The sequence below is a fragment of the Sciurus carolinensis genome, chromosome 15, assembly GCF_902686445.1.
Source record: "Sciurus carolinensis chromosome 15, mSciCar1.2, whole genome shotgun sequence".
Taxonomy (NCBI): domain Eukaryota; kingdom Metazoa; phylum Chordata; class Mammalia; order Rodentia; family Sciuridae; genus Sciurus; species Sciurus carolinensis.
In genome coordinates this window covers 27,503,279-27,531,171 of record NC_062227.1, presented here as the reverse complement: position 1 = coordinate 27,531,171, position 27,893 = coordinate 27,503,279, and the positions used below count along the sequence as shown (strand labels likewise).

Below are 27,893 nucleotides of genomic sequence, written 5' to 3'. Positions count from 1 at the left end.
GAGTTTTCTATGCAGCCCTATAAACAGAATAGCTGTGAAATTGAACATATTTTAAAACTCTGAAGTATGAATAGGTAACATATGTCTGTCTTGTTATTCTTAAAAATTAACCATGATAGAAAAGAATTCCACACTCTGACTTCTCATAGGTTTACTAAATTAGATGCATTTCAGGAGAATTGTCTAAATTTATAGGTGGCATGGGTGATGTTTTAGGTGGAAACAAGTCATTATTGGTAAATATTGCTAAATACCTGTGTTCACATTCTTAGTATCCCATTTATACTTCTAGGAACAACAGACATGATGAAAAATGTAAAGGGAAGAAAGAAAAGTTCTTTATCTATAAAATCTGATGGTGACGTTTAAAGACTTTCATGAAATAAACTACTCCCTGCCCGCAATTCATTTCTCTTGCATAAAAACAATACAAAGATGATACTGTGGGAACAGGAGGAAGAGTTACTTTCCATTTCTCCAAATGTTTCCCATGTACTTTAGCTGTTTTTGAATAGACCTTCTGAAATATTTTTTGAGGTCACCCACTTTGAGAGAATAGAATCTGAGTTTCAGGTGACATAGCAGCAAGCCCAGAATGCCTAAAAACATAAATCTTCATTATATTTTCCATTTTTGTTATTCTTATAGAAAGACTACAATTTCTTCTCCATCTTGCTAAGCCATTGCTAGTTTTAAGGATTTGTGCTATGATCTGCATGAAATCAAAATCCCTGTGTTAAACACCAAAAAGCTGCATCACAAAAAGTGAAGCCAAACTAGTAATTATCTCATCACTTCTTGTTTTTGAGATATAGTGACCAGGGTAGTGATAAAAGTCTTAGAAAGATCTGATTGCTTCTACTTCCATGAACTTGGTGGACAAGTACATTTCCCCCATGAACTGAAATCATTGCAGCCACGGCAAATCAAGAAGGTAATAAGAAAAATTCAGTATGCTACTACTTTAAAAATACAATCTTACAAAATGAAATCCACCTCAACCGAAGCTGTGGAATAATTTTAGCAATTGAAAATTACTACCTTCTTTAGAATAACATGTACTTAGAAATGAAATGATTCAAAAACCAACATGATGTATATATTCTGCTTTCTTTAGAGCAAATTCGACATCAATTTATATTTTATCATGATAAATATCTTCAACAATCAGTGCTTAAATAATTCAGTCTATCTTTGTTACATCTAAATATTCTGCTGTTTAACTAACTTCACTCTGCATTATAGATGATAAAAAATAATATACGAATGTCCTTCTTACTAAAAAGCTAGGTTTCTCCCTCAGCCCCTCTAGCATCCCAAAGCAACTGCATCCAAGGAAAAGGGTGCATTGGGGGTACTCTTTATAAAACTGTCCGTCCCCAATTCACAGACATCATGAAACATAAAATCATCTCCAGCATGTTAAAAGAAAAATTATGGATTAACACAGAAGTCAAACACTAAAAGAAACTATTTCTTTTTTCTTTCCACACCCCAGAATTGGTAGTATTAGCTTACCTTATTAGCTGAAATGCCAAACAGAATGTCTTTATGGAAAATTAAGTTCATTATTCATCTCAGCTTTGATTTGGAATAGTGCAGCTGAGAGCACTTAGCCTCTCTCTATGATTTGCCGATGCAAAGTGGGTGAGTAAGGCAGTAAACACAGGGATTGGGGGTGGAGGGAGAGTGATTGGCGATGGCTCACAACTCTAGACTTGCAACTTTATATTTTCATTCATATGAAGATGGAATCAAATCTTATCACGGAAGTCTACCACTTAAGCAAATACTCAGCGCAGATTTTTAAGCCTGTGCAATTTTGCATAGTAGTGCAGTTACAGAGTGTGGAGCAGGCTCACTGCCCCAGCAAAATGACATCGCTCTCTTTCATTATCTCTGTGGATTCTTGGGCTATTGATTCACCCTGCAGCACATTTGGGGGTTATGTGTATTCTGCCAAAGAGAAGTTCATGTAGGGGAGCGATCCCTGAAATTTGCAAACAAAAAATGCCTGATGGTCTCACTAGCAATGGAAAGACAGAGGCAGTTTTCAATTTTGTACACACAGGGGAACTGGATACAACTTTCAGATATGGCACCAACAGAGACTCTGAGGATCCAGGAGTAAAATAACAGTAGATATCTGTATACTGATCTTAATTTTTTTTTTTTTTTGTCTTTTGGAAGAAAATGAAGTAATATTCTTTAATTTATTAAGTTTCTTTAACGGAAGTAAACACATTTTAGAAACCTCTAGGTAAATTCTTAATTTTTTGAAACATTAACTTTCATAGAGAAACATCCCAGAAAATACTTGTTCAGTGTGTATCTCATTTCTAGATGGGGCAAAAGAACTGCTGTGGCTTGTTCTCCCAAGTGTTTTACTTCATAAGTTTTGTGTAGGCTGTGTTTATTAAGATCTGGCTTTCTCAACAGAAATCACCAGTCACCATAGGAAGACCAGTTTTAGGTTATCAACAGACAAGATCAATATGGCTGCCAAGCAATTTTAGTTTAGAGCAAAGGCTTTTTAACTTTTATTGTTTTGTCACTGGAAAACCAAACCCCCAAATTCTCCTCTCCTGAATCCATAAAAGGCCAGGCTATCTTTTTAATGAGAAAGTATAAAGAAAAGGGATAATTAAATGATTGAGTTATCTAAAAATGTTTAGCACAGTGTTACCATATGATCCAGCAATTATGCTCTTAGGCATATACAGGGAAAAATGAAAAAAAAATTTTCACACAAAAATTGGGAAACAAATGTTTGTAGGATCATTATTCAGAACAGCAAGAGCAGAAATAACCCTAATGTCCACAGACTCATGAATGGATAACAAAAATGCAGTATGTCCATATACTTGGCAATAAAAAGAAATGACATACTGACACATTCTACAACGTGGATGGATCTTGAAAACAGTATGCTAATTATAAGAAGTCAGACACAAAAGATCACATGCTTTATGATTCCAATTTATAAAGAAATGTCCAGCAGAGACAGAAACTACAGAGACAGAAAGTAGACTAGTAGTTGTCCTGGGAGGGAAGTGCTGGGAAGTTACAGCTCATGTCTACAAGATCTCCTACTGGAGAGTGAAGAAAATGTTTTTAGCTTTGATTTTGGTGTACAACTCTGTGGATATACTAAAAACACCGAACTGTACACTTCGAATAGGTGAATTTTATACTTTGTGAATGGAATCTCAAAAAGGATGTTCATAAAACTAATTTGTCATGGAAAGTTGTTGTGTAATGCTTATTGTTACATGAATTAGTCATATATAATAAATTCTATTAAAGGCAGGTAGACAGAGGTAAAGGAGGAGAAAGAAAGAACCCAGATGTGTGTGACTCTTGAGGACTAAAGGGCTGTAGGTAAACTGAAGAACCATCTGTGCTGATGTTTTATTGCAGCTAACTTTCTTTTTTAAAAATATATTTTTAGTGGTAGGTGGACACAATACCTTTATTTTATTTACTTATTTTTATGTGGTGCTGAGGACCAAACCCAGTGCCTCACATGTGTTAGGCAAGTGCTCTACCACTGAGCCACAACCCTAGCTCTTGCAGCTAACTTTCAAGGAGACTATCATGCTAAGTTTTGTTTTGTTTTTTTTTGTGGTGCTGGGGATTGAACCCAGGGCCTTGTGCTTGCAAGGCAAGCACCCTACCGACTGAGCTATCTCCCCAGCCCCTATCATGCTAAGTGAAATAAGCCAGTTCCAAAAAACCAAAGGCTGATGTTTTCCCTGATAAGTGGAATGATAAGTGAATGATATCTAGTGGGGGAGGGGGCGGGGGAGTGAGAGAAGAATGGAGGAACTTTAGATTACACAGAGGGAAATGAGGAGGGATATGAAAAATGGTGGAATGAGACAGACATCATTACTCTGTACATGTATGATTACATGAATGGTATGAATCTGCATCCTGCACAACCACAGAAATGAAAAGATGTACCCCATTTGTGTATAATGAATCAAAATTCAGTCTGTAAGAAATAAAAAAAAAATTAAAAAAAAGAAAACCCTCAACATCAGAGAGGAGAGTGAAGAAGATGAAGAGGAAGAAGGGGAGAATAAAGAAGGAAACAGGAAGAGGAAGAAGAAGAGAATAAAGAGAAAAGGGAAGAAAGAGAAGGAAGAGGAAGTGGAGGAAGGAGAACGAGAAGACAGACACTTGTTTTTGATGAGATAACATGAATAGGCAGATGACTCAAGAGGGAAAGCAGGATCACAAAACTTAATCGCAATGATAGGAATCAAGTGATCTAGATGAGAATAAAAGAAGAAGCCCTCGAAACCAAAAGCATTGGACAATAAGAGGTTTGAAGTATTTTGATCAAAGAAACTTGAAATTTTAAATGTGGAGGATAGGTTCTCAATCAAGGAACAGTACACGAAGTGATGAGTGCCTACAAGAATTGCACCAAGGGCCTAAAGCCCAGAGTGAAATGAGGTTTCTGAATTTTTTTTTAAAGTCCTTAGAACAAATAGAAGAACAAGGAAAATCCCAAAGTCTGCTCCAGATGGTTTAATGTGAACAGATGATGATGACGAAGGAGGAAGAAGAGGTGGAGGAGCAGGGAGGAGGAGGGAGAAGAAAGGCAAAATATCAAACTCTCAAACTTTTGTTTTCCTACTGTTGTCTCTATCCAGTGACATGAGCTTCACATTGGAAAGGGTAGAAGAAAAAACAAGGTGAGGAGTAACCTGAACCACAGGAAAATTTCTCCACTGCAGATAATGCATAAATTCATATTGTCTTTCCAGAACTCCCAAATGAGCTTCAGGTACTTGACAACTTCATTTAAATACTTCAAAACACTGCATTCACGGCACCTTCCAAATCAAACTCTTTCTGTCTCCATCTCCACCCTCCAGAGTAAATATACTGGGGTTCTTCTGGAGTTTCCTACTTCTATGAAGGAACCACCAACTTTTATGCAAGTCAGGAACATAGGTACTCTTATGGACGCGTTCCTCTTTCTCCACCTCACCAAATCCCATAGATTTGAAATCTGGACACTACCCACTTGCCCCAATATAATTGTTATCCTCTTAGTCCCAGCTACCTTTTTTTTTTTTTTAAACCTAGAATACTGTATTTGTCTTCTCATTGGTTTTCCTTTTCCATTGCTTTTCTGTTTTCACACTTTGCAAAGAAATGTTTTTAGAGGCAAAGTAAATATCAGCCTTCCCCAATTCTCCCTCCCACATGAACAAGGACCTAAAAGTTTACATTTTAAACATGGTCTGATGGAGTCCTGCATATCTCCGCAGACTTATCTCCTATCCTTGTGGTGATCTAGCCACACTAGGCTCATTTCTGGCCCTTTTGTTTCTGCCTTTGCATATGCTTGTCCTTCTGCTTCAGACATGATTGCCTGGACTCATCCGGTTTCGGCTAGTTCTCCCTTTGGACCCCGTCCCAGCCATTACTTCCTACGACATGCTTTGCTGAACTTCTCATCAATATGCTCTTACATAATCTCCTTTATAGGGACTGAGCCAGGTGATCACTTGGGAAAGGTTTTTACTTAGGAGCAGAAAGGTCGAAAGGTGCAGGGGCCACTACACTCATAGCATCTTTTAAAAGACTCACTCTTGATTAAACTCATTATGGTAAGACCTGACTTACTGTTGGCCACTCTTCTAATATGGCAAGGAAAAAGGGGTATGTTGCGGGGAGAAAAGGCAGGGAGTAAACATTTTGGTTTTGGGAACTGGGAAGTCTGGCTTGATCTTTGGTGCCAGATGTTGTTGGACAGTGCTAAAAAATGCCAGCTGCATATACCTTAGAATCCATGAGAACTTTAGTCGGGTGGGAAGCTGAATTCAGCCACAGTGCCTCTCAATGGAGACAGGGACCACCCTGATTGGAGACAGGACCTTGCTAGAAGAGCTGAATAATTCAATAATATCCATGGTAGTAGATTTACATTCATTTGTGTGATTGATTTCAATAATATTTATCTCACCACTGGACAATAGGGTGCAGGAGAGCTGGAACAAAACCTTTCTGATCATCACTGTATATTTTGCATATACATAGAGCCTAGCAATAGTAGAAATTTAATAATTTTTTGAATGAATAAATAGCAAACTCTTAAATTATTAGGCTGGGGTGAGAAGATGAAGAGAGTACAATTGCCACTAGCAAAAGATTCAAAGCATGTGTTCCATGAAGGGCATCAGTATTATATTCTTGTTTAAAATCTGGCCCTTCTGTATCTTTCCCTGGTCAATTTAGCGCTACATCATTTAAAATCTGCCATTAGCCCAACACATACGTTTTTCTTATAAAGTCAGCATTCAGGATGTTGGATTAAAACATTGTAAGACTTATTAGGTTAAAAATTCAATTTTCTCAATTAGGACATTCTTTTTAAAAGACAACACATCTAAAAACATTAAGCTTGAGTTTTTGTGCCAAATTCTAACTCAGAGAGCTTTTGGTAGGATCCTGGATTCAATGTGAGTAAGGATGGCAGCAAAAGTCTAAAGATGGACAAGACTTTTGAATCTTCAAAAAGATTTGATTTACACATAGCAGCTTGATGGGTTTGACTTTGTAGCTTTGCTTCATTCTAGAATAGGTAGTTCAACAGAAGGTCTCTGAGTGCTGAGAGCAATGTGATAAGCTGAATGCAATTTATTTTTATTTTTAAAGATTAACTTGGTTGGTAGGTAAACACATACACCAAATTTCCTTATGCAAAGTTATCTTCATAGCAAAACAAACAACAACAACAAGAACAACAACAACAAAACAGAGGGAAAATATTTCCAACAGGATCCATTTCCACAAGAACTGAATTTGCTCACTTCTCTTGGAATTCAATCCAAACAACAAAAACAACAATGGAACAAAATGAAAAGAAATACCCACAAATTACATTTTTAGCAAAAGCAGCAGAACATCTCCAAATTCCAAAGTCAGAGTCAGAAAGCCAAGGAGGGAAGTGAGATTAATGTGGTAAATAGATGGGAGGTATTTTAGGGATCTTGATGCTGCAGCAGAGCTCAGAAATCTTCATTGAATATTCACTTCCCCAAAGGAATATTCCCTCCCCAAAAGTGTGGGCTTTAATCTAGAAGGCAAGCGCTGTAGAAAAGACGGGGGTTAATGTAACTGGTAGAAGATGAATGGCACATCTCATTAAGGGCCAGAAAAATTCTAAACTGTTTATGAAAATTACTCTGTAATCTGTATCCCCATGTGTCAGGCAACCTGTGAAGTAAATCATGATGTAATTGAGGAGGAACAGAATTAAGTTTGGTTCTCAGTGTCAGGGGACACGTGATTATGTAGATACATCATATCACAAGGAGCCGTTCATAACTATAACAGCAACAGCAACAGTCCAAAAGATGGTGAACTCCCTTGATGGTCAGAAAATTACTCTCTACCCTTGCCACCCCCAAGAATCTTCTGTCTAGGAAAATCCAACTCATTCAAATAGGAGTAATATAAAAGTAACATAAAGATCCTATAAGACATGTGAAAAAGAGCAGTCACAAATTTCTTGTAGATAATGAAAACTCATCTGAAAAATATGTTGTCAGAAATAAGATTTAAGTACCTAGCCCAGAATCTCATTATTAAGTGAATAATTAATAAAACAATTACAGCTATAAGGGAAAGATCCTAAAGTAGAATTAGAAGAACTCAGGGAAGAATGGAGCGATCAACAGGGTGTTATTGGCAGATTGCAGCGGGATGTGAAACAGGAATTGTTAGAATTGAAGGGAAGGAAAGTAAATAGAAAGGCACCAAAGATAAAAATGAAAAAGAGCAAATAAATGATACAGAGATACAAAACATACAGAAGGATTAGAGGTGGGCTGGGGTTGTGTGTCAGTGGTAGAGTGCTTGCCTAGCACGTGTGAGGCACTGGGTTTGATCCTCAGCACCACATAAAAATAAATAAATACAATAAAGGTATTGTACCCATCGACAACTAAAAAAAGTATTTTTTTTAAAAGAAGGATTAGAGGGAAAGGAAAGTATATTTAAGCCAGGCAAAGGAGACTCAACATGGACATAGTCATAAACCCCAAAAGAGAAAGTCAGAACTCCATTTGTGTACAATGAATCGAAATGCTGTCTGTAAAAAACAAAAAAAAATTTAAAAAACAAAAACAAACAAACAAAAAAAAGAAAGTCAAAACAATGGAATGGAATAATTACCTTAAAATGCAATTCAGGAAAACTGTTCTGAAATAAAAGAGCCTTAAATGTACCTATCTGAAAGGTGTCTTTTGTATCAATGAACAGTCATCCAGATGGTCGGCGTAAAGACATACCCTAGAAAAAATTTTGGAAAGAATTCTTTAAGTGGTCGGTCAAAAAGATCATATCCGTTAAGGGAGAGAAAAATGAAGCTGACACCAGACTTTGCACAGAAACATCTAACCGCAGCACACAGTGCAGGACTATCTATAAGACACCAAGGAAAGGAGGCAGGATGGTGGACTCTCATCCAGGCAAGCTCTCCTTCACGTATGAGGACACCAGGAGAAAGAGATTAGAATGTGATGAGGATTTTGGTAATAATTCTTAAATTAGCTTGTCTAGGGAAAAATACTAAAGGGGAAACTCTAGATGAGCATGAATTTAACGACAAAAAAATCTCATCAAAAGAACTAGTGGCCCAAACCTAGTTTGGTATATTTTAGGAGGGGTTTATTGTCTTATTTTGTACTTAAAAAGGAATACCTTAGTGACCCAACATGACAAGAAGTTCTTATATTAGGATGGCCTTTAAGAATTTTATTCCTACTCTTCATGTGTTTTGTGTGCGTGCATGTGTGTGTTGTGTGTGTGTGTGTGGGTGTGTGTGTGTGGTTATTAAATCATTAATGGCTGTTGAATATTTTGACATACCTTTTCTGCCTATTTTGAGATACCCTTACATGTTTTCTCCTTCAGTCTTGTAGTACCCTTAATTATGTGATTATCTTTCTGTTAAGCCCTCTTTTCATTACTAAATTAAAAGTCATATAGCCATTTTATTTTACATTGTTCATAATTTTTAAATTTTACTCCCAAGTTTATTAAGAAGTTTTACATTAGATTCATGAAAGAAATTAAATTGAAATTTTTCTTTCTTTATCTCACTTAAGACTAAACTAAATCCTAAAATGAATTGGCCATCTTTTTATTTTTGTTGTTATTGTGAGCTCTACATGAATTTTTATATGGCAGGAAGGAAATTTTCCTTCCAAGTTTCATAAAACTAACTGAGTTTGGTATTTTCTCCTTCTGAATAAATTCTAAACTTAAACTTAAGGTTTCTGTTTTTTTTTTTTTTTTTTTTGGTTTCGTGTTTTTTTTTTTGAGTTCTGAACAATTTATTTTTCTAAGAAGTTAAACACAAGTTTTCAATGTGCTGTGGAAAATTCTTTTTCCTATTTTCATGTTATAGATGTAACATCCACTCTGTATATAAATGTTCCCTTTCTTTTCCTATCCTAACGGTGTTTATTGCATTCTTTCTCTTTTTCCTCTTCCATGAGTTTATTCAGAGGTTTTTCAATATTTTCAGACTTTTCAAAGAACGGGACCAATATAAAAGAGTTAGCAGGCATTGGTTATCACTGATAGATTTCCATCTTCCCTATGTTCTTCTATACTTTACAGAATTTCCCCAATGCATGTCTATTAATTTATAAATGTATTCCTTATAGTCACACCTGTAATAAAACAATAATGAAGAAATGTGGGAAGAAATGTGGACTAGATAGGAGATTCCTAATGGGTTGAATGTTTTTTCTTAAATGGCACATAAATAATTTCATGGAAAACAGGACATTCTCTAAGAGTTTAGTGTAAACTTTTCTATTTTGGCTTTATTCTTAACCTCTCTAAAATTATCAACTTCAATGATGATGATACATCAGACACAATGATAAGATTTACAACATAACACATTTAGGAAGATATTTATTTGATTTCAGATTTAATGTTCTCCAATTTTGACAGTGAGAATTCTTTTTGATAGTCCAAATGGCACTTTTAGGTGAGTGAATTAGAAACAATCTGTCTCTTCCACAAGATTCTATTGCCATTTGCTAGAAATTTACAGTAATAAACAAATAATACTGAGATTACTACTTGCAGGTGGTGCTACTTAGAGGTGAGCAGTGCCCAGCTACATGATAGTAGCCAGTGACCCTGGGCTAGGAAAGTGTGTTTACATCTATATAACAACACATTCTAAATGACTCAAGTGCACAGTACAGGGTGGGGAAATACGTCAACATGATCGGACATGAAGAAATGATCCCAGAAATTTTAACTCAGGAGGACAAGTTGACGAGGCTACTGGACAAACTAGCACCCCAAGAGAAGGAGGATGCTCATGTCCAAAGATTTTCACAGAGCACTGTGAAATCTGAACCTAACTGAGATATCGTTCACACAATAGTACCATAAACTCAGAGGGGTGTTTCTTTTCTTGGGACAAGATATGATTTGTCATTTGGGATGCTGAAAGCACTTCCAGGCCTGTTCTTAAAGAATTTCCTAAGGAAGTAGGTCCATGGAAGGCAGAGTGATGAAGACTTTGGGGCAAAGAGTGATTTCTGTTAAATATGTGAAGGACTGCCATGCAGAAGAGTAGTTAGATATGTTCTAGATAGTTTTACAATTAAGCAAAAGGGAGGCGGGTTTGAATTCATAATTGAGAAGCAGCTTCTACAGGGGTGCCAAGCATGGGAGGTGCTGCTGGGTGAATATCACACAACCTTTTCCAAGGTCATTTGCTAATGCACAGAAAGCTTATCATGATGCATGACCTTTGGCCTGACTTGTGTACTTCCAGAATTTCTCTGGAACTAACAACTGGACACTTACTGAGGAGTTTATAACACGAAGAGACTTGGCTAGGTTTCTAAGGAAATAAGAGGAAGAGAAAAAGAATCGTGAAAAAGAAAAACAGAATGAGAGCAAAGAGAACCGGAGAAAGAGAAATGAACTCAATGGAACAGAAACTCCTATTATAAGTATAGGGGTGGAAAGACCGTGAGACATTATTAGAAAATTGCCAGTCAAAATAAGGTTGAATGCAGGCCACTGAGGCAATGACCCCATTTTTTTGTTAATTAGATGAGAGAATTGTGATTGCTAAAATTAAGCTGAGATTGAGGAACTCTAGTGAAGTGAGGTCAACAAAAATAGCTAATAGGTGGGAAATTACTTTAGTCACTTGAAACTGAAGAAACCTATTACTAGTGGGTATTAACTTGTTTGTAATATAAAGAAAGGAAATGAATTTCTGCTTAGTATTACATACTATGATGCTGCATGAATAGAGTGTTTTGGTATTTAGTAAGAAGAAAATGATTGCTTCAGAAGTGTACACTCTAAGTTAGACAACAGCCTGGACATTTGAGCTTTCTTCATCTGAAAATAGAAAGCGTAAACAATGTCTTTGCATAATAATTATTCAAAATTAGAATATTCAAGTTATTTTAAGATAGCAAGATTAACTTGCTCTTTTCCCTTCAACTTGACACTATTTGGGAATAAAAACAAGAAAAAAGTCTCCGTCTTTCATTGAAGAATATATTTATGACATTATTCATAATGGTGAAAAGTAAAAAAAAAATTCAAAGGTCAAATGATTGAGAATGAATATTCTAAGAGTATTTTATTTGCATACTACAATAGCTATACATTTTTTCATGAAAATGATAGACTAATTAAAATATTAAGCTTTTATTAAACTGCCACAAAATGACTATTATCCCATCACTTTAGAGAAACTACTGGTGTAGTCAATAGTTAAGCAATTGCAAAGTTCACTGTAGACTTTTCATTGTCTGGCTGGACCACCTGTTGAACTTCCCTGCTTCTTGAAAGCCTCTTCTCCCTCTGCTTCCATACCTTTCTGATTTCCTCTTATGGTTATGACCCTGGCTATTGCTCCCCTATTGCTTCTTGTTTGTGTAACCCATGCAAGTGACCGGGACAGCCTCATCTTCTGCCTTTGCACCTGTCCCCTGCAATCGCATTCACTGTCAAACTCTTCTCTACTTCCTATGTGCTAACTTCCAAATACCTTCCCCAGTCCTGACATCTTCCTGAACTCCAGAAATCATAAATTCAGCTGCCTTCCCTCCCCCTCTTTCTCACCTGCCCCATTCAATTCTTGATAATGTGGTAACTTTAAGATATGGTAGAAAGTTACCTTTACTTTTCTCTTTATCACTTCTAGCTTAGCCTGAACTAAGTCTCATTGACTGTAATAACTTCTAGAACAGCATTTGAACAAATGAAAGCTTGCCTATGGGGGCATCTTCAACTTGATATGCTATAAGTGCATGAGATTCAGCATGGCTAAAATGACATCATCTTCCCCATCCAAACTTACTATTTGACTCGTCTTATTTATCTCAGTTGAAAGTACTGACGTGCACCCAGTTTTTCAAACTATAAACTGATCAACATTTCTACTCTTCACATTCCTGACAGATCAGTCAACCCATCTCCAAGATCAGGCAATTCTATACTTAAAATGCTTTTTTTTTTTTTTTTCCTATCTAAAAAATTCTCACCAGCAGGCTCCTTTTCTTCTCAGTATAAGAAGAGTTCCTTAAGGGAAAGAATGAGATCATTGCAGCTTTATATTCCCAGATTTTAGCAGAGTATTTCCACTTAGTTCTCACAAGTGATTGTATTAGGGCTGGGGTTGTGGCTCAGTGGTAGAGAGATTGCCTTAGCATGTGTGAGGCACTGGGTTCAATCCTCAGCACCACATAAAAATAAATAAATAAAATCAATGCATTGTGTTAATCTACAACGAAAAAATAATTTAAAAAGTGATTGTACTAAAAATACACTATGTATAGATGCTCCCTGAGGTAGGATGGGAGCCTACTATATGTTGAAGCTTTTTTTTTTTTAATCGCCCGTGGTGCTGGGGATTCAAACCTGGGCCCTTGCACGTGCTAGGCAAGCACCCTACGAGATGGGCTATAACGTCAGGACATGATACATTGAAAACATAACCTAACCTACTGAACATTCTACTTAGTAACACAGTGTCTGTGGAGTCTCAGTCATTTCCCCTCATGATTGTGTGACCGACCAGGAGCTGTGGCTCACTGCCACTGTCCAGAGACAGCATCATTAAGCATATCACTAGCTCAGAAAAAGATCCAAACTCAAGACTTGAAGTACAGTTTCTACTGAATGAATGTCACTTTGGCACATGAAAAAGAAAGTCCAAAAAAGGGAGGAACTGCAGAATGATATTGACCAAATTATGCTATGTGCATATATGAATATATTACAGTGAATTCTACCTTTATGTATATTAATAAAGCAGCAATTAAAGAGCGATAAACAAATAGAAGGAACACCAATAGAATAGAGAAAAGGGAACAGGGGAGGGAGGAGGAGAGGGAAAAAGGAAGCACTGGGAATTGAAGCATATATTCCAGGCATGTATGATTATGTCAAAATGAACCCCACTATTGGGTAAAACTATAATGCACTAATAAAAGTACTTAAAATTGAAGTCAGACAGTCATAAGTCAGAGATCATCTGTATTTACATTTATAGACACTGGAAGGGATTTAAATGATATGAGAAATTAGTGTAAGAAGAAAATGATTTATTAAGAGAATAAAAATTTCAAATTAAAAGAAGCCATAAATATGTGACTCATAGGCAAAGAGGAATCTGGACCCAATAAATTCAATATTGTCTAGAGGAAGACCCCTCTGCTCTGAAAAACGCACTGAAGGAGCTTTCACATGATAAACATTGGCAGGTATAACGTCTCAAAGAAAGGAACACTACTTTCAGATGAAACTAAGAGCATTTTGTTTGTAGGAAGAAAAGTGAGTGAAGCTACTGAATTCTTATGTATCAGGAAGAGATTACCAGAGACTGAGAAGGGTGTGTGGGTGGTGGGAGGGTACATAAAAGGAGGCTGGCCTTTATCAGTGCATGCTGTATGCATGTGTTCACATGTCATGCTGAACTTTATTCATATGTACAATTAATACACATTGAATAAAAAATAAAATAAACCTGAGCAGGAAGAGTGAAGCAGGAGGTATCACAATACCAGACCTTAAACTATATTATAGAGCATAATGAAGTCTGTAAAAATAAAAAAAAAAATTCAAATACAAAATAAAACAAAATAAAAATAAAGTGTTCTTTTAAACCATAAGTTTGAGGTTGTTATAACAGCCATAGGATGCTAATACAGATAGTATAGAATTTTAGTTTCTCAAAAGTTTGACTTAAGAATTGTGATTTCTAACAGCAACTTCTGCAGTGTCTGTTAAATCTGTTATTTTTTATTTTTAAATTTGTTCTATTTAATTATACATGAGGGTAGAATGCATTTTGATTCATTGTACACAAATGGAGTACAACTTTTCATTTCCATAGTTGTACAGGATGTAGTCACACCATTCATGCAATCATACATGTATAAGGGTAATGATGTCTGTCTCATTCCACCATCTTTCCTACCCTCCTGCCCTGTCTCCTCCCCTCATTCCCCTCTGCCCAATCCAGTCTTCCCTTACCCCCCACCCCTATTATGTATCAGCATCCACTTATCAGAGAAAACATTTGAGCTTTGGGTTTTGGGGATTGGCTTATCTCACTTAGCACGATATTCTCCAACTCTATCCATTTACCTGCAAATGCCATAATTTTATTCTTAAGACTGAAAAATATTCCATTGTGTATATATACTGTGTTTTCTTTATCCATTCATCTATTGAAGGGCCTCTAAGTTGGTTCCACAATCTAGTTATTGTGAATTGAGCTGCTGTAAACATTGATGTGGTTGTATCTCTGTAGTATGCTGATTGTAAGTCCTTTGGGTATAGGCCAAGGAGTGGGATAGCTGGGTCAAATGGTGGTTCCATTCCAAGTTTTCTAAGGAATCTCCATTCTGCTTTCCAGAGTGGTGGCAACAATTTGCATTCCCACCAGAAATGTATGAGTGTGCCTTTTCCCCCACATCCTTGCCAACACTTACTGTTGCTTGTATTCTTGATAATTGCCATTATGACTGGAGTGAAATGAAATCTTAGAGTAGTTTTGATTTGTATTTCTCTAATTACTAGCAATGTTGAACATTTTTTCATATATTTGTTGACTGACTGCATATCTTCTGTGAAGTGCCCGCTCATTCCTTAGCCCGTTATTGATTGGGGTCTTTGTATTTTTGGTGTTTTCTGAGTTCTTTATAAATCCTGGAGATTAGAGCTCTATCTGAAGTGCGTGTGGTAAGGATTCTCTCCCTCTCTCTAGGCTCTCTCTTCATGTTATCGATTGTTTCCTTTGCTGAGAAAAAGCTTTTTTAGTTTGAATCCATCCCATTTATTGATTCTTAATTTTATTTCTTGCATTTTAGGAATCTTATTAAGGAAAACTTGTCCTAAGACAACATGATGAAGATTTGGGCTTACTTTTTCTTTTATTTGGTGCAGGGTCTCTGGTCTAATTCCTAGGTCCTTGATCCATTTTGAGTTGAGTTTTGTGCAGGGTGAGAGATAGGGATTTAATTTCATTTTGCTACATATAAATTTCCAGTTTTCCCAGTACCACTTGTTGAAAAGGCTATCTTTTCTCCATTGTATGTTTTCCACTTTTTCTAGTATGAGAAAACTATTTATAGGTTTGTCTCTGTCTTCTATTCTGTACCATTGGTCTACCTGTTTATTTTGGTGCCAATACCATGCTGTTTTTGTTACATAGCTTTGTAGTGTAGTTGGAGGTTTGGTATTGTGATGCCTCCTGCTTCACTCTACTTGCTAAGTATTGCTTTGGCTATTCTGTGTCTCTTATTCTTCCAAATGAATTTCATGATTGCTTTTTTCTAGTTCTATGAAGAATGACATTTGGATTTTAATAGAAATTTCACTGAATCTATATAACACTTTTGGTAGTATGGCCATCTTGACAATTAATTCTGCCTGTCGAAGAGCATGGGAGATCTTTCCATCTTCTAAGGTCTTCTTCAATTTCTTTCTTTAGTGTTCTGTAGTTTTCATTGTAGAGGTCTTTTACCTCTTTTATTAGATTGATTCCCAAGTTTTTTTTTTTTTTGGGGGGGGGGGCTATTGTGAATGGGGTAGTTTTCCTAATTTGCAGTGGATTCATCACTTATGTATAGAAATGCATTTGATTTATGGGTATTGATTATACATCCTGCTACTTTGCTGAATTCATTTTTGAGTTCTAGAAGTTTTCTGGTGGAATTTTTTGAATCTTCTAAATATAGAAACATGTCATTGGCAAATAGTGATAGTTTGATTTCTTCTTTTCCCTTTTGAATCCCTTTAATTTCTTTCATCTGTCTGATTGCTCTGGCTAGAGTTTCAAGGACTGTGTTGAATAGAAGTAGTGAAAGAGGGTATCCCTGACTTGTTCCAGATTTTAGAGGGAATGCTTTCAGTTTTTCTCCATTCAGAATGATGTTGGCCTTGGGTTTAGGATAGATAGCCTCTACAATGTTGAGGTATGTTCCTCCTATCCTTATTTTTTTCTAGTGTTTTGAACATGAAGGGGTGCTGTATTTTATCGAATACTTTTTCTTCATCTATTGAAATGATCATATGGTTCTTATCTTTAAGTCTACTGATGTGAAGTATTATGTTTATTGATTTCCATATGTTGAACCTACCTTGCATCCCTGGGATGAACCCCACTTGATTGTGGGCACTATCTTTTTAATATGTTTTTGTTTGCAATTTACCAGAATTTTATTGGAATTTTTGAATCTATGTTCATCGGGGATATTGGTTTGAAGTTTTCTTTCCTTGATGCATCTTTGTCTGTTTTTGGTATCAGGGTGATACTAGCTTCATAAAATGAGTTTGAAAGGGTTCCCTCCTTCTCTATTTCATGGAATACTCTGAGGAATATTGGTATTATTTCCTTGAAGTCTTGTAGAACTTGGCTGAGAATCTGTCTGGTTCCAGGCTTTTCTTGGTTGGTAGGTTTTTGATAGCATCTTCTTAAATCTGTTCTTGTTTTCTTTCACACTGTCACGACTGGGTTTTCAGGCTCAATAATAGTAGCATTTATTGAGGCATTATATAATGTTGCCTTTCCAACCATTATTCCAGGCCTTTTGTGTTATGTGTTAACTCATTTAATGCTTTCAACAACCATGAGTGATAGGTGTTTCTGCTCTCTCCATATTACAAAGGAGGGAACCAAGGCAGAGAGAAGTTAAAAAACACAAAGTTATATAATTAGTAAAAAACAGAATTTGAACACTACTTTTCTGGCACTAAAGCTGTTCTTGCTCTTCCCAGAACTTACACCTTGAACTTTGAACTGCATGGCTTTCAGAGTAGGTGGTCTCTACACTAATTTACCATCCACATTGACTAATTACCATCCACATTATTGAATTGATAATTCTCATAAAAGACAGAATTTTGGCTCCCATAATCTTCACCTCCTGGTGTCATGCCCAAGAATTTATGTCGCACAGCAAAGGGACTTTGCAGATTAAGATTACTAATCAGAGACCTTAAAAGCAGACAAATTGCCTTGGCTTAATCTGGGTGGACCCAAGACAATTATATCGGCCCTTAAATTAACAGTTTTGTACTATGCCTATTTTAACATCATAAAGTAATAAAAAAGTAAAATAATAAAAGAAAATAAAAAAAGTTTTCTCTGGCCAAGGGTAGAAGAGGGAGTCAGAGAGGTTGTGGCAGAAGACACTGGTGTGATTTAAATGGTGAAGATTCAATGTGCCATTTGTCAGCTTTAAGAAGAAGAGGAAGAGACCTTAGTTGCATAACTGCAAAGAAGTAAGTTTTGCCATCACCTGATTGCATTTGGAAGCAGAATTTTCTCCAGTGTCTCGGATAAAGGAACAGACCGGCTGCACCTTGACTTCTGTCTTAGGATGCCCTGAGCACAGGATTCAGCCAAGTCAAGCTGTGCCTGGACTTCTGACCCACAGACATTCTGCCTTTCTGACCTTCTCTCCAACTGCTCTCTTGTCAGACTAAGCTGGGCTGGCTGGTTCCTGGTATAGCCACTGTGATGTCATGTGGTCTTGTTCTTCCATTCTTTTCCCTCCCTTGTCTTTGGTCTTCATCGCATCCTGCTTGCCACCTCCTCTGTCCATCAACCCAGAGAGTCAACCATGCACATATACATAAATTGTATTTGCTAAGCCTTGTGTCAGGCATGAGGAATACAGGGCTGAATCATTGAGACATTAACAAATAATGGGAAAGCGCTAAGGGTGAGCTCTCCCAATACACTGCCATAGAAATGCTATCAAAACTTTAAAGATAAAGTATCTCAAATGGGGGAAATGTTCCCTTCTATCCTCCTTTCCTAAAATATAAGTTTGATTTTCCTATAAATCTCCATACACATTTTTCAGATATCTTTATGCTTTTTCTTAATTTGCCTTGTATTTTATTTGTATCTATTTAATGTTCCACTAGATTATAAGCTATCTGAGAGTAAGGATAGTTTTACCAGTCTTTGAATTTCCCTCTCCTTTTAGTGTCAGTTGTTGTCTGTAAGCAGATCCTTGGTTATTTGTTTCTTGAACTGAAATGATCACTCAGGAAAATCTCCTTTACAATAAACCTCCAGGTTCCAACAGAGTATATGCTTATTTCTGTTAATATTCACCCACAAATAATAATTCCTTAAAAACTTCACATTCTCAAATTACTCCAAAGTTATAACCCCCAAATTTTTCTTTTCTTTTCTTTTTTTTTTTTTTGTGTGGTGCTGGGGATCGAACCCAGGGCTTTGTGCATGCAAGGCAAGCACTCCACTGACTGAGCTATCTCCCCAGCCCTACCCCAAATTTTTCTAAAATGAGCTATTATTGCAAGGAAGAAGGAAGACCGTCACTTTTGTTTTTCAGGGAAAATTAACTAATTTTTAAAATTTCATAGTTCATGACTTTTTTTTGGGGGGGAAAGACAGGATCAAAGCTGAAAAACATTATTTCTAAGAAGATAAATGCAAACATTACCTCCCCAAATTTTTATATAATTTCAGGAGTTCATCAGAGGCATCTTTGGACTCCTTAAGGGTTCACAGCCCAGGTTGGAAACACATGAATTAGGTGGATGTGGTATGCCTTGCCTGTCTGCATTTGACTTTGTCCCCAAGCTTCCACCAAAGAGTGAAGTCTGTCCAACGTATGGTGTCACTGGCTCTGCGCCAGCCTGTGAAGGGACACCTGCGATGCTGCCGTCCTGGAAACCCTCTTCCTTGAGGGCTGTGGGGGAACCTGCCTCAGTGGGCTTTTCTAATGCACCCGCCATCAATGGCATTTTCCTGGCTTTCTGGGTGGAAGTAATCTCTCTCTGTCTCAGTGTCAAAGATGACCAAAGTACACTTGGTTTCAGAGAGCAATATGAGAAAATATGCATTTCAAGTTGGGTGAGTAAACAAATGAGACTAGACAGCAGGTGTTTGGTAATCCCAGTTCTCCTAAAGCAGAATATGACTTTAAAAAGCATATCTTGGTTATTATTGCATGAGGCTTCTGCCTATTATTAAAATAGGAAGTTATACTTACAATTCAGAATGATATGATTAAGTCACATTGACACCCATAAATCAAGAACATTAATTTTTCGGTGGGCAGTGGAAAGGTGTGAGTCTCATGTGTCTCAGGAAACAGGATTAAAGTAAAATACTATTCATGTAAATCCACAATGAACTCCAAGAGCCTTTCTAGAAAACTCTTTCCCTTTGGTCAAAAGCAGAAGCATGTGAGGTAGGCAGGAGTGTCTCAGGTAACATACAAACTGTACCTGAATGGCCCCAGCTGCATGGCTCACTGGAGAAGTTATGACTACTCATTGCCAACTTCAGAGTTCACGTTGCACCCAGATGCGACTCTTAGAGGTGCCAAAACTTTGGAACTTATAAATAAACATGAAGAGGAGAAAAGTTTTGCTGACTTGTTTCTTTAGCAAGCAAGAGAATCCCAGATGAGGACTATTATCCAAAAGAGAACTTCAGTAGTTCATGACCCAAAGAGTGTGAATGGAAATATTATGCAAAGTACTGCCTGGCCAGAAAATGGAGAGTCAGGTGCAAACTGCAGAGAAGCAGCAGGGCAGGCACCTGAGGGGACAGGTCCAGGATGGGTGGCCAAGGGAGAAGTCAGCACCTGGTACAAGGCCAGCATCCAATGAGTGATTACTAAGAGGTGTGAGAAGGTGAGCAAGATCCCATGCCAATCCTCATGTTTCTAGTGAAAAGTTGTTTGTATTTATTGGAAAATAGCTATGTGTGGCATATCCCTAATCTTAAAATCCTAAATTTGAAACTTGAAACTTTTGGATCCCAGACATGGTGCCACAAGTGATAAATTCCACATCTGACCTCATGTGATGGGTTTCAATCAAAATGTAGGCACACTTAACCTAGTGTATAAAATTGCCTTGAGGCTATGTATAAGGTGTCTATGAAACATAAATGAATTTTGTGTTTAGACTTGGGTCCTGTCCCAAGAAATCTCATTACATGTAGGCAAACCTCCCAAAATCTTAAAAAAAAAATCTAAAATCTGAGACACTTCTGGTCTAAGTAGTTTGGATAAGGGATACTCAACCTGAAATTTAAATAACTGACTCCTCAAAATCACTCCACAAGGTAAGTCTTTTTTGCAAAGAAAGCAAGAAATGTTAAGAGTGGTGGAGTGATTTATTTAATGCCAGAAGTAAGTGGAAGAGTAGGGGTTCTCCCAGGGTAGCCCTCACCTCTCCTTGGGGCTCCCAGTCCTCATGTGGGCACATAGAAAACTACTGGTCAGTTTGGACACTTCCAACCACTGGTGGGTCAACAAAATACAATCTTTTTATGGAAAATCCCAAATCTACTATAAATCAATATAGTAAAAAAGAAAAAAAAAAAAAAAACTAGGGGAATGCTGTGCAATAGAACTTTCTCTGATGTTGGGAATGTTTTATGTCTGTGCTGTCCTATGTGGTAAATGCCAATCGCATGTGGCTATTGATCACTAGATCTATGCCTAGTGTGCCTGAGGAATTCGATTTAAATTTTTATTTAACTTCTTTGAAGTTTAAATAGCTGCCAGTTGGCTGGGGATATAGCTCAGTTGGTAGCATGCTTGCCTTTCACACACAAAGCCCTGGATTCAATCCCCAGCACCACACACACACACAAATAATAAATAAATAAATAAATAAATAAATAAATAAATAAATAGCTGCCAGTGGCTAGTGTCCAACCACCATAATGATGGCATGAGATGAGACTATCAGATTTAAAAGAAGCCCTGTGGGTCATTAGCCCTAATTTCACCAATAGGGAAATGTCCCGTGCTCTACCCATGACATGCTCATCCAGTCTCTCATTACTTAATTTTTTCCCCCAAAGTATGCGGACTTGAACCCAGAGCCTCATGCATGTTAGGCAAGCACTCTACCGCTAAGCTACATCTCACCCTCATTATACACTTTTAATACCAAGCAGCTCCTCACCCTACTTGAGATTGAATGCCTTTGTTAGAAAAAATCTTTCCACTCTAGTAAGTACATCCCTAGGAGTTATGCTTTGGTGTAATAATAAACCACTCATTTTTCTGGGGTTATCTTCACAAGCTGCTCTCTCCACTTTTCTCATGCTGTGAACTTTTGGTGTTCCCAGTGTGACCCCAGCTGCATCTAAATTCTCTGGGTGCACAGTGTTGCTACAGCTACCCACAGTATCCATGTGACTCCATCCTGTCAGCTGGTGCTGATCCTGGGTGCAATGGCGCTCTATGAATTGGAGGATATTTTCCCTCCCTAAGGGTGCTGTGCTGCCTCCCTGGACATCTTCTCTAGGGTCTGGTCAGCCCCTCCGCCTCTGGGGTTTATAGCCTGCTTTTTGGATCAGGAATCTGCACCCTCCCTGCCTCTCTGAGGGTTCCTTGCCTGATCTCTTCTTGTCCTCACATCATTTATTGTCCTTAAAATGCTGCCCAGAGATTCATTTGCTTGGGCTTAGTTGCCAGGCTACAGCACATCTTCCCTTTTCAGGAAATTTGAGTATTTAAGAAAAAAAAGTTACATAGCATCTTGTCAACTAAAGCATGACTCCTCCATTTACTGACTTCCACCAGTTGGGTCATCTGTCACTCATCTGTTTGTTCCTTCCTTTTCCCAGATGGGTCCTTCCCTTTTCCACCTGTATCTAGTCACCGTCCCCAAAGTTCAGTCTGGGTTCAAATCTTGGTTGAATGAAAGGCTTGTTCAGAATAATTCTTATTAAACTTTGAAACAAAAAAATTTCACTATACATCTGTGGATCAGATGATGTCAAGGGACTGTCTTGTGCTAGTTGGGTGAATTCACAGCTGGTTGGAGCTAAGAAATACAATGCTACCCTCCATTCACCCATGAATCTAATAACACCTTCAAAAACATAAATCAGATAAATTGGCATGATTTAATTTTAGTGACTTTTTTCATTTCTTTTTTCCTTACAATTTTCTGTTAAGTGAATAATTAGCTTTTCATTCTTATGCATGGAGATATTTTATAAAATATTGAAACAAGAGAAAGAAAGTGGAAGTTGTGGAATATATTAAGACCATATCCATCAGTTTAAATTAGTTTCATCTGGTTTAAACAAAGAGGAATGAGTATTAAATAAGAATTTACTAGAATTATTTGAGATGTGATGCATGTATATGAGGAAAAACCCAAAATAAGGTAAGAAGTGGGATAATACAGATTCCGTTGACTTCAACTTCATGGTTGAGTATGACTCTTATTCCACTGGATTCCCAAAGTCTGACCACTCTGTTTTGCCATTTTACTATAGGGATTTAGTTTAAATTCTATTGGGGTTCCCTAGCAGTACTATTTATGCATTGGGTACCTAAAGCCAACTCTAAAAGCAGGCATGTGTAACAATTCTACTTTGGATATTATGTGACTCACTAATTCAGTTACACTTTTATAGGTAACTAAGTGGAATTCTAAGTGTAGATCTTTAGTGAAACATATCTTTTCCTTCAGACCTGGTGTGGTATTTTAACATAAAATAGTAAAACTGGCAAACTTCCCAAAGCTTTAGTTAACATGCTGGGATATATGGAGCTCATGCCCACAGAATTGTTCACACTCTACCTGAAAAATAAATACCTGGTCTCCTAAAAGATAAGAGCAGACAAAATATAAAGTCACATTGACTTCTAGAGGATTTGGGCTTGGGAATTCCTACCCTACTTCCTGGTCATTTCAATGAAATCACTTCTCACAGAAGCAAACATCACCAAATTAAACCCAGCAGAGGATTTTAAATGGGCAGACATGTCTTCCTTGAACATAAGAAACTTACAGTGTTATTAAAATGCTACAAACTACAATCAGGTGGGTAGTCTCTTGGGATCAATTGTTTTTTTTTACTGAAACAAACAAACAAGTAAGCAATATGAGCCTTGAGTGATGGTCCTTTCACAAATGAGATATAATCTTCCAGTTCCATGAAATAATATGGTTCTATTGCAACTTAACCTTTATATATCTGACTTTGCAAATGAATCTCACGTACCCCTTTGTTTTCAAACACGGTCACTTTTCAAACTAGATTTAGGTTTATACACATAATGTCAGAGGTAGAACTTGTTTTTTAAACTATAGCCAATAATTGTGATTGTTATTAAAATAAATTTGAACAAAAAAGTCCTTCAGGAAAAGACCAAAGGAAATGCTTACAAAGTTCATAGTGCAAAGTGAACAGACTTCAGAGTCAGCCAAACCAGGGTATAAATCTCAATTCTGTTACTTATCAGTAATACAATCTTGAGTAAATATATCAACCTCCTCATCATATAAAACAAGTGTAAGAACAACTACTCAGAAACCTCAGAAATAAAGACAATGCAGGAACAATGTATGCTTAACAACCTATGCTTAGCATAGTTCATAGAACTTTCTCAATAAGTTATGTTTTCTTTTTATCCTTTTCTTTCTTCTCTTTCATCTTCTTATTTTTATCATTATTCATTATCACACAAAAGTAGATGTAGCATAGGATGGAGATCAAATGACATTCAATATGGTAATATGTAGCAAGCATTATACTGGATTGGGGGTCCTGTGTGTTCTTAGAAAAGTCAATTCCTCTTTTTTGGGTCACAACCGAGGAAGAAGGTATGAAGGTCGCATAAGAACTTGCCCGTAAATAATACAGTAAGCAAGGAATAAAGGATCCACAAAACGAATGGAAAACAATTAACAAAATGGCAGAAATAAGTTCTTAGCTATCCATAATGACCTTGAATGGACGTAGATTAAATTTTTCATTTAAAAGACATATCTAGCTGAATGGAACAGAAACAAGACCCAATTATATGCTGCCTACGGAGACTAATTTTACCTGTTAGGACACAGAGACTGAAAATGAAGGGATGGAAAAATATGTACCATGCAAATGAAAACCAAGAGAGTAGGAGGCGCTATACTTACATCAGATAAATAGACTTTAAATAAAAACTGTGAAAAGAGACAAAGAAGGTCATTACATAATGAATGGATTCAGCAAGAGGATAGAGCAATTATAAACACATATGCAACCAACACCAGAGAACCTAAATACTGAAGTCAAATATTAATAGATTTAAAGAAAGAGATATGCTGCAATAAAATGACAGCAGAGGGCTCCAACCCCCAACTTTCAGCATCAGACAGACCATTTAGACAGAAAAATCAACAAAGAAACATCAGGTTTAAACTGCGCTCCAGACCAATAGAGCTAACAGATATTTACAGAACATTCCACCCAGCAACTGCAAAATACACATGAACCATTCTCCAGGATAGATCATATATTTGGTCATAAAACAAGTCTTCACAAATTTAAGGGATAGAAGTCATATCAAGTATCTTTTCTGACCACAACAGTATAAAACTAGAAATCAACAGCAGGAGGAACTTTGGAAACTATACAAATTCATGGACATTAAATCACATTCTCCTGAATAACCAATGGGTCAATGAAGAAATTAAAGGAAACATTAAAAAAATTCCTTGGACAAATGAGAATGGAAACACAACATTTCAAAACCTATGGGATACAGCAAAAGCAGTGCTAAGAGGGAAGTTTATAGTAATAAGCACCTACACAAGGAAGAAGACCTCAAAAAATAACCTAACATCGTACCTCAAGGAACTAGAAAAACAAAACAAAAAAAATTCAACTCCCATTTTTTACCGGTTCTTTTTAGGTCATGACAGTAGAATCCATTTTGATATATTTATGCAAGAATGGAATATGTCTTATTCTAGTTAGGATCCTGGTCTTGTGGTGGTGGGATTCACTATGGTATATTCATATATATACATAGAAAAATTATGTCAGATTCATCACACTTTCTTTCCTTTTCCCATCCTTTCCCTTCCCTTCATTCTCCTTTGTCTCATCCAATGAATTTATATTCTTCCCTTCCTTCTCCCTTATTAGGGGTTAGCTTCATGTATCAGTGAAAACATTTGACCTTTGGCTTTTTGGGACTAGCTTATTTCACCTAGCATGATAGTCTCCAGATCCATCCATTTACTGGAAAATGTCATAAAGTCATTCTTTTTTCTAAAATCTTTTTTAGTTGTTGACGAACCTTTATTTTATTTATTTATTTATTTATCTATCTACTTAGTTATTTATATGTGGTGCTAAGAATCGAACCCAGTGCCTCACACATGCTAGGCAAGTGCTCTGCCACTGAGCCACAACCCTGGCCCATAAAAATTGTTCTTCTTAATGATTAAGCACATATACCATACATTCTTTATCCATTCATCTGCTGAAGGGCACCTAAGTTGTCTCCATAGCTTAGCTATTTTTAATTATGCTGCTATAAACATTCATGTGGCTATGTGACTGTAATAAGCTGATTTCAAATCCTTTGGATATATAGCAAGGAGTGGGACAGCTGGCTCAAATGGTGGCTCCATTCCTATCCAACCCCAAATTATCAGAAGGAATGAAATAATAAGGATCAAAATAGAAATAAATGGAATAGAGATTTAAAAAAATAACATAAGATCAATAAAACAAAGAGATGACTTTTTGAAAAGATAAACTAAATTGACAAATTTTTAGCTAGAATAGGAAAAGGAGATAAGATTCAAATGATAAAATCAGAGATGAAAGAGAGACATTACACCTGATACCACAGAAACACAAAGAGTCATTAGAAGTCATGATGAACAGTTACATGCCAGCAAATCGGATTACCTAGAAGAAATGAATAAATTCCTAGACATGTACAACCTACCAAGATTTACTTATAAAGAAATGAATGAAATGAATGCCAGAACCTGATGGCTTCACTGCCAAATTCTATCAAACTTCTAAAGAAGAACTAATATTGATTCTTTTCATACTATTCCAAAAAATTGAAGAGGAGGAAATATTTCCAAACTTACTCTATGAGGCCAGGATTGTTCTGGTACAGAAATTAGATAAGGACACAACTAACAAAGTAAACTACAGGTCAATATCCCTGATGAGCATAGATATAAAAATTCTCAAAAAAAATTTCCAGCAAACTAAATTCAACAGTGCACTTAAGAGATTGTTTATCATGATCAATTGGGATTCATCCTAGGCATGCGAGGATGGTCCAATATATGCAAATCAATAAATGTAATACTTCACATTAACAGAATGAAGAACATTTAATTCATCTATCGATCACTTTAATATATACAGAAAAAGCATTTGACAAAAGTCGACATCTTTTCATAATAAAAACTCAATAGTTCTTTGCAAATGACATAATCTTATAATACAGAAAACCCTAAAAACTCCACCAAAAAACTTCATGGACCATTAAATGAAGTCAGAAAAGTTGCAGGATGCAAGATCAACACACAAAAATAAGCAGCATTTCTGTACACTAATAGTGAACTATCTGAAAAAAATTAAGAAAACAATGTAATTTACAGTGGCTGAAAAAAATACTTAGGGATAAATTCAAGCAAAGAGGTAAAAGGCTTCTACACTGAAAATTATAAAAAAGTGATGAAAGAAATTAAATAAGAACAAATAAATGGAAAGATATCTCAAGTTCATGGTCTGGAAAAATAAACATTTTAAAGTGGCCTTACTACCCAAAACGGTCTACAGATTCAACACCATTACTATCAAAATACCAATGCTATTCTTCACAGAAATTGAGAAAACAATCCTAAAACTGTATGGTACTAAGAAAAACCTCAAATAGACAAAGTGATCTCAAGCAAACAAACAACAACAATAAAATACAAAGTTGGAGGCATACTACCTGAATTCAAAATGTACAAACACATGAAAATTAAACAACATGCTCCTGAATAATTGATGGACAATGAAGAAATTAAAAGGAAAATGTAAAAAAATTCTTTAGACAAATGTAAAAGGCATGAAAACCGACACATAGACTAATGGAACAGAATAGAGAGCCTAGAAATAAATTCAAGCATTTATGGACAGCTGATTTAAAAAAATTTTTTTTAGTTGCAGGCAGACACAGTATCTTTATTTATTTTTGTATGTGGTGCTGAGGATCGAACCCAGTGCCTCACACATTTGAGGCAGGCGCTCTACCACCGAGCTACAGCCCCAGCCTAAGGACAGCTGATTTTTGACAAAGATGTCTCAGACTATAGGGATAGGACGGTGGCCTAGTAAATAAATGGGTTTGGGAAAACTGGATGTCCATATGTAGAAGAATGAAAGGAGACCCATACATCCTACCATCAAACAAAAATTTTGTACCATCCTACAAAAATCAACTCAAAGTGGACTAATGACCTAAAGGCAAGACCTGGAACTATAGAACTACCAGAAGAAAACACAGGGCAAAGCTCTATGCTGTTGATCTTGTCAATAGCAAAAACCA

General features: G+C 36.6%; 1 protein-coding gene across 24 annotated transcripts in view; it reads right to left on the bottom strand.

Moving 5' to 3' along the window:
• Positions 1–27,893, bottom strand: part of Dlgap1 (DLG associated protein 1) — an 879,880-nt gene that overhangs the window by 306,800 nt on the left and 545,187 nt on the right. Inside the window, exon 1 of one of the 24 annotated variants that reach the window (XM_047526705.1) lies at positions 1,519–1,622. The exons of 22 other annotated variants lie outside the window; for them this stretch is intronic. In XM_047526705.1, the coding sequence (XP_047382661.1) occupies positions 1,519–1,569 (51 nt within the window). In that variant the 5' untranslated portion in view covers positions 1,570–1,622. Of the gene's footprint in view, positions 1–1,518; positions 1,623–27,893 lie in introns of those variants that run through there. One more of the 24 variants, XM_047526709.1, reaches the window with a different exon arrangement.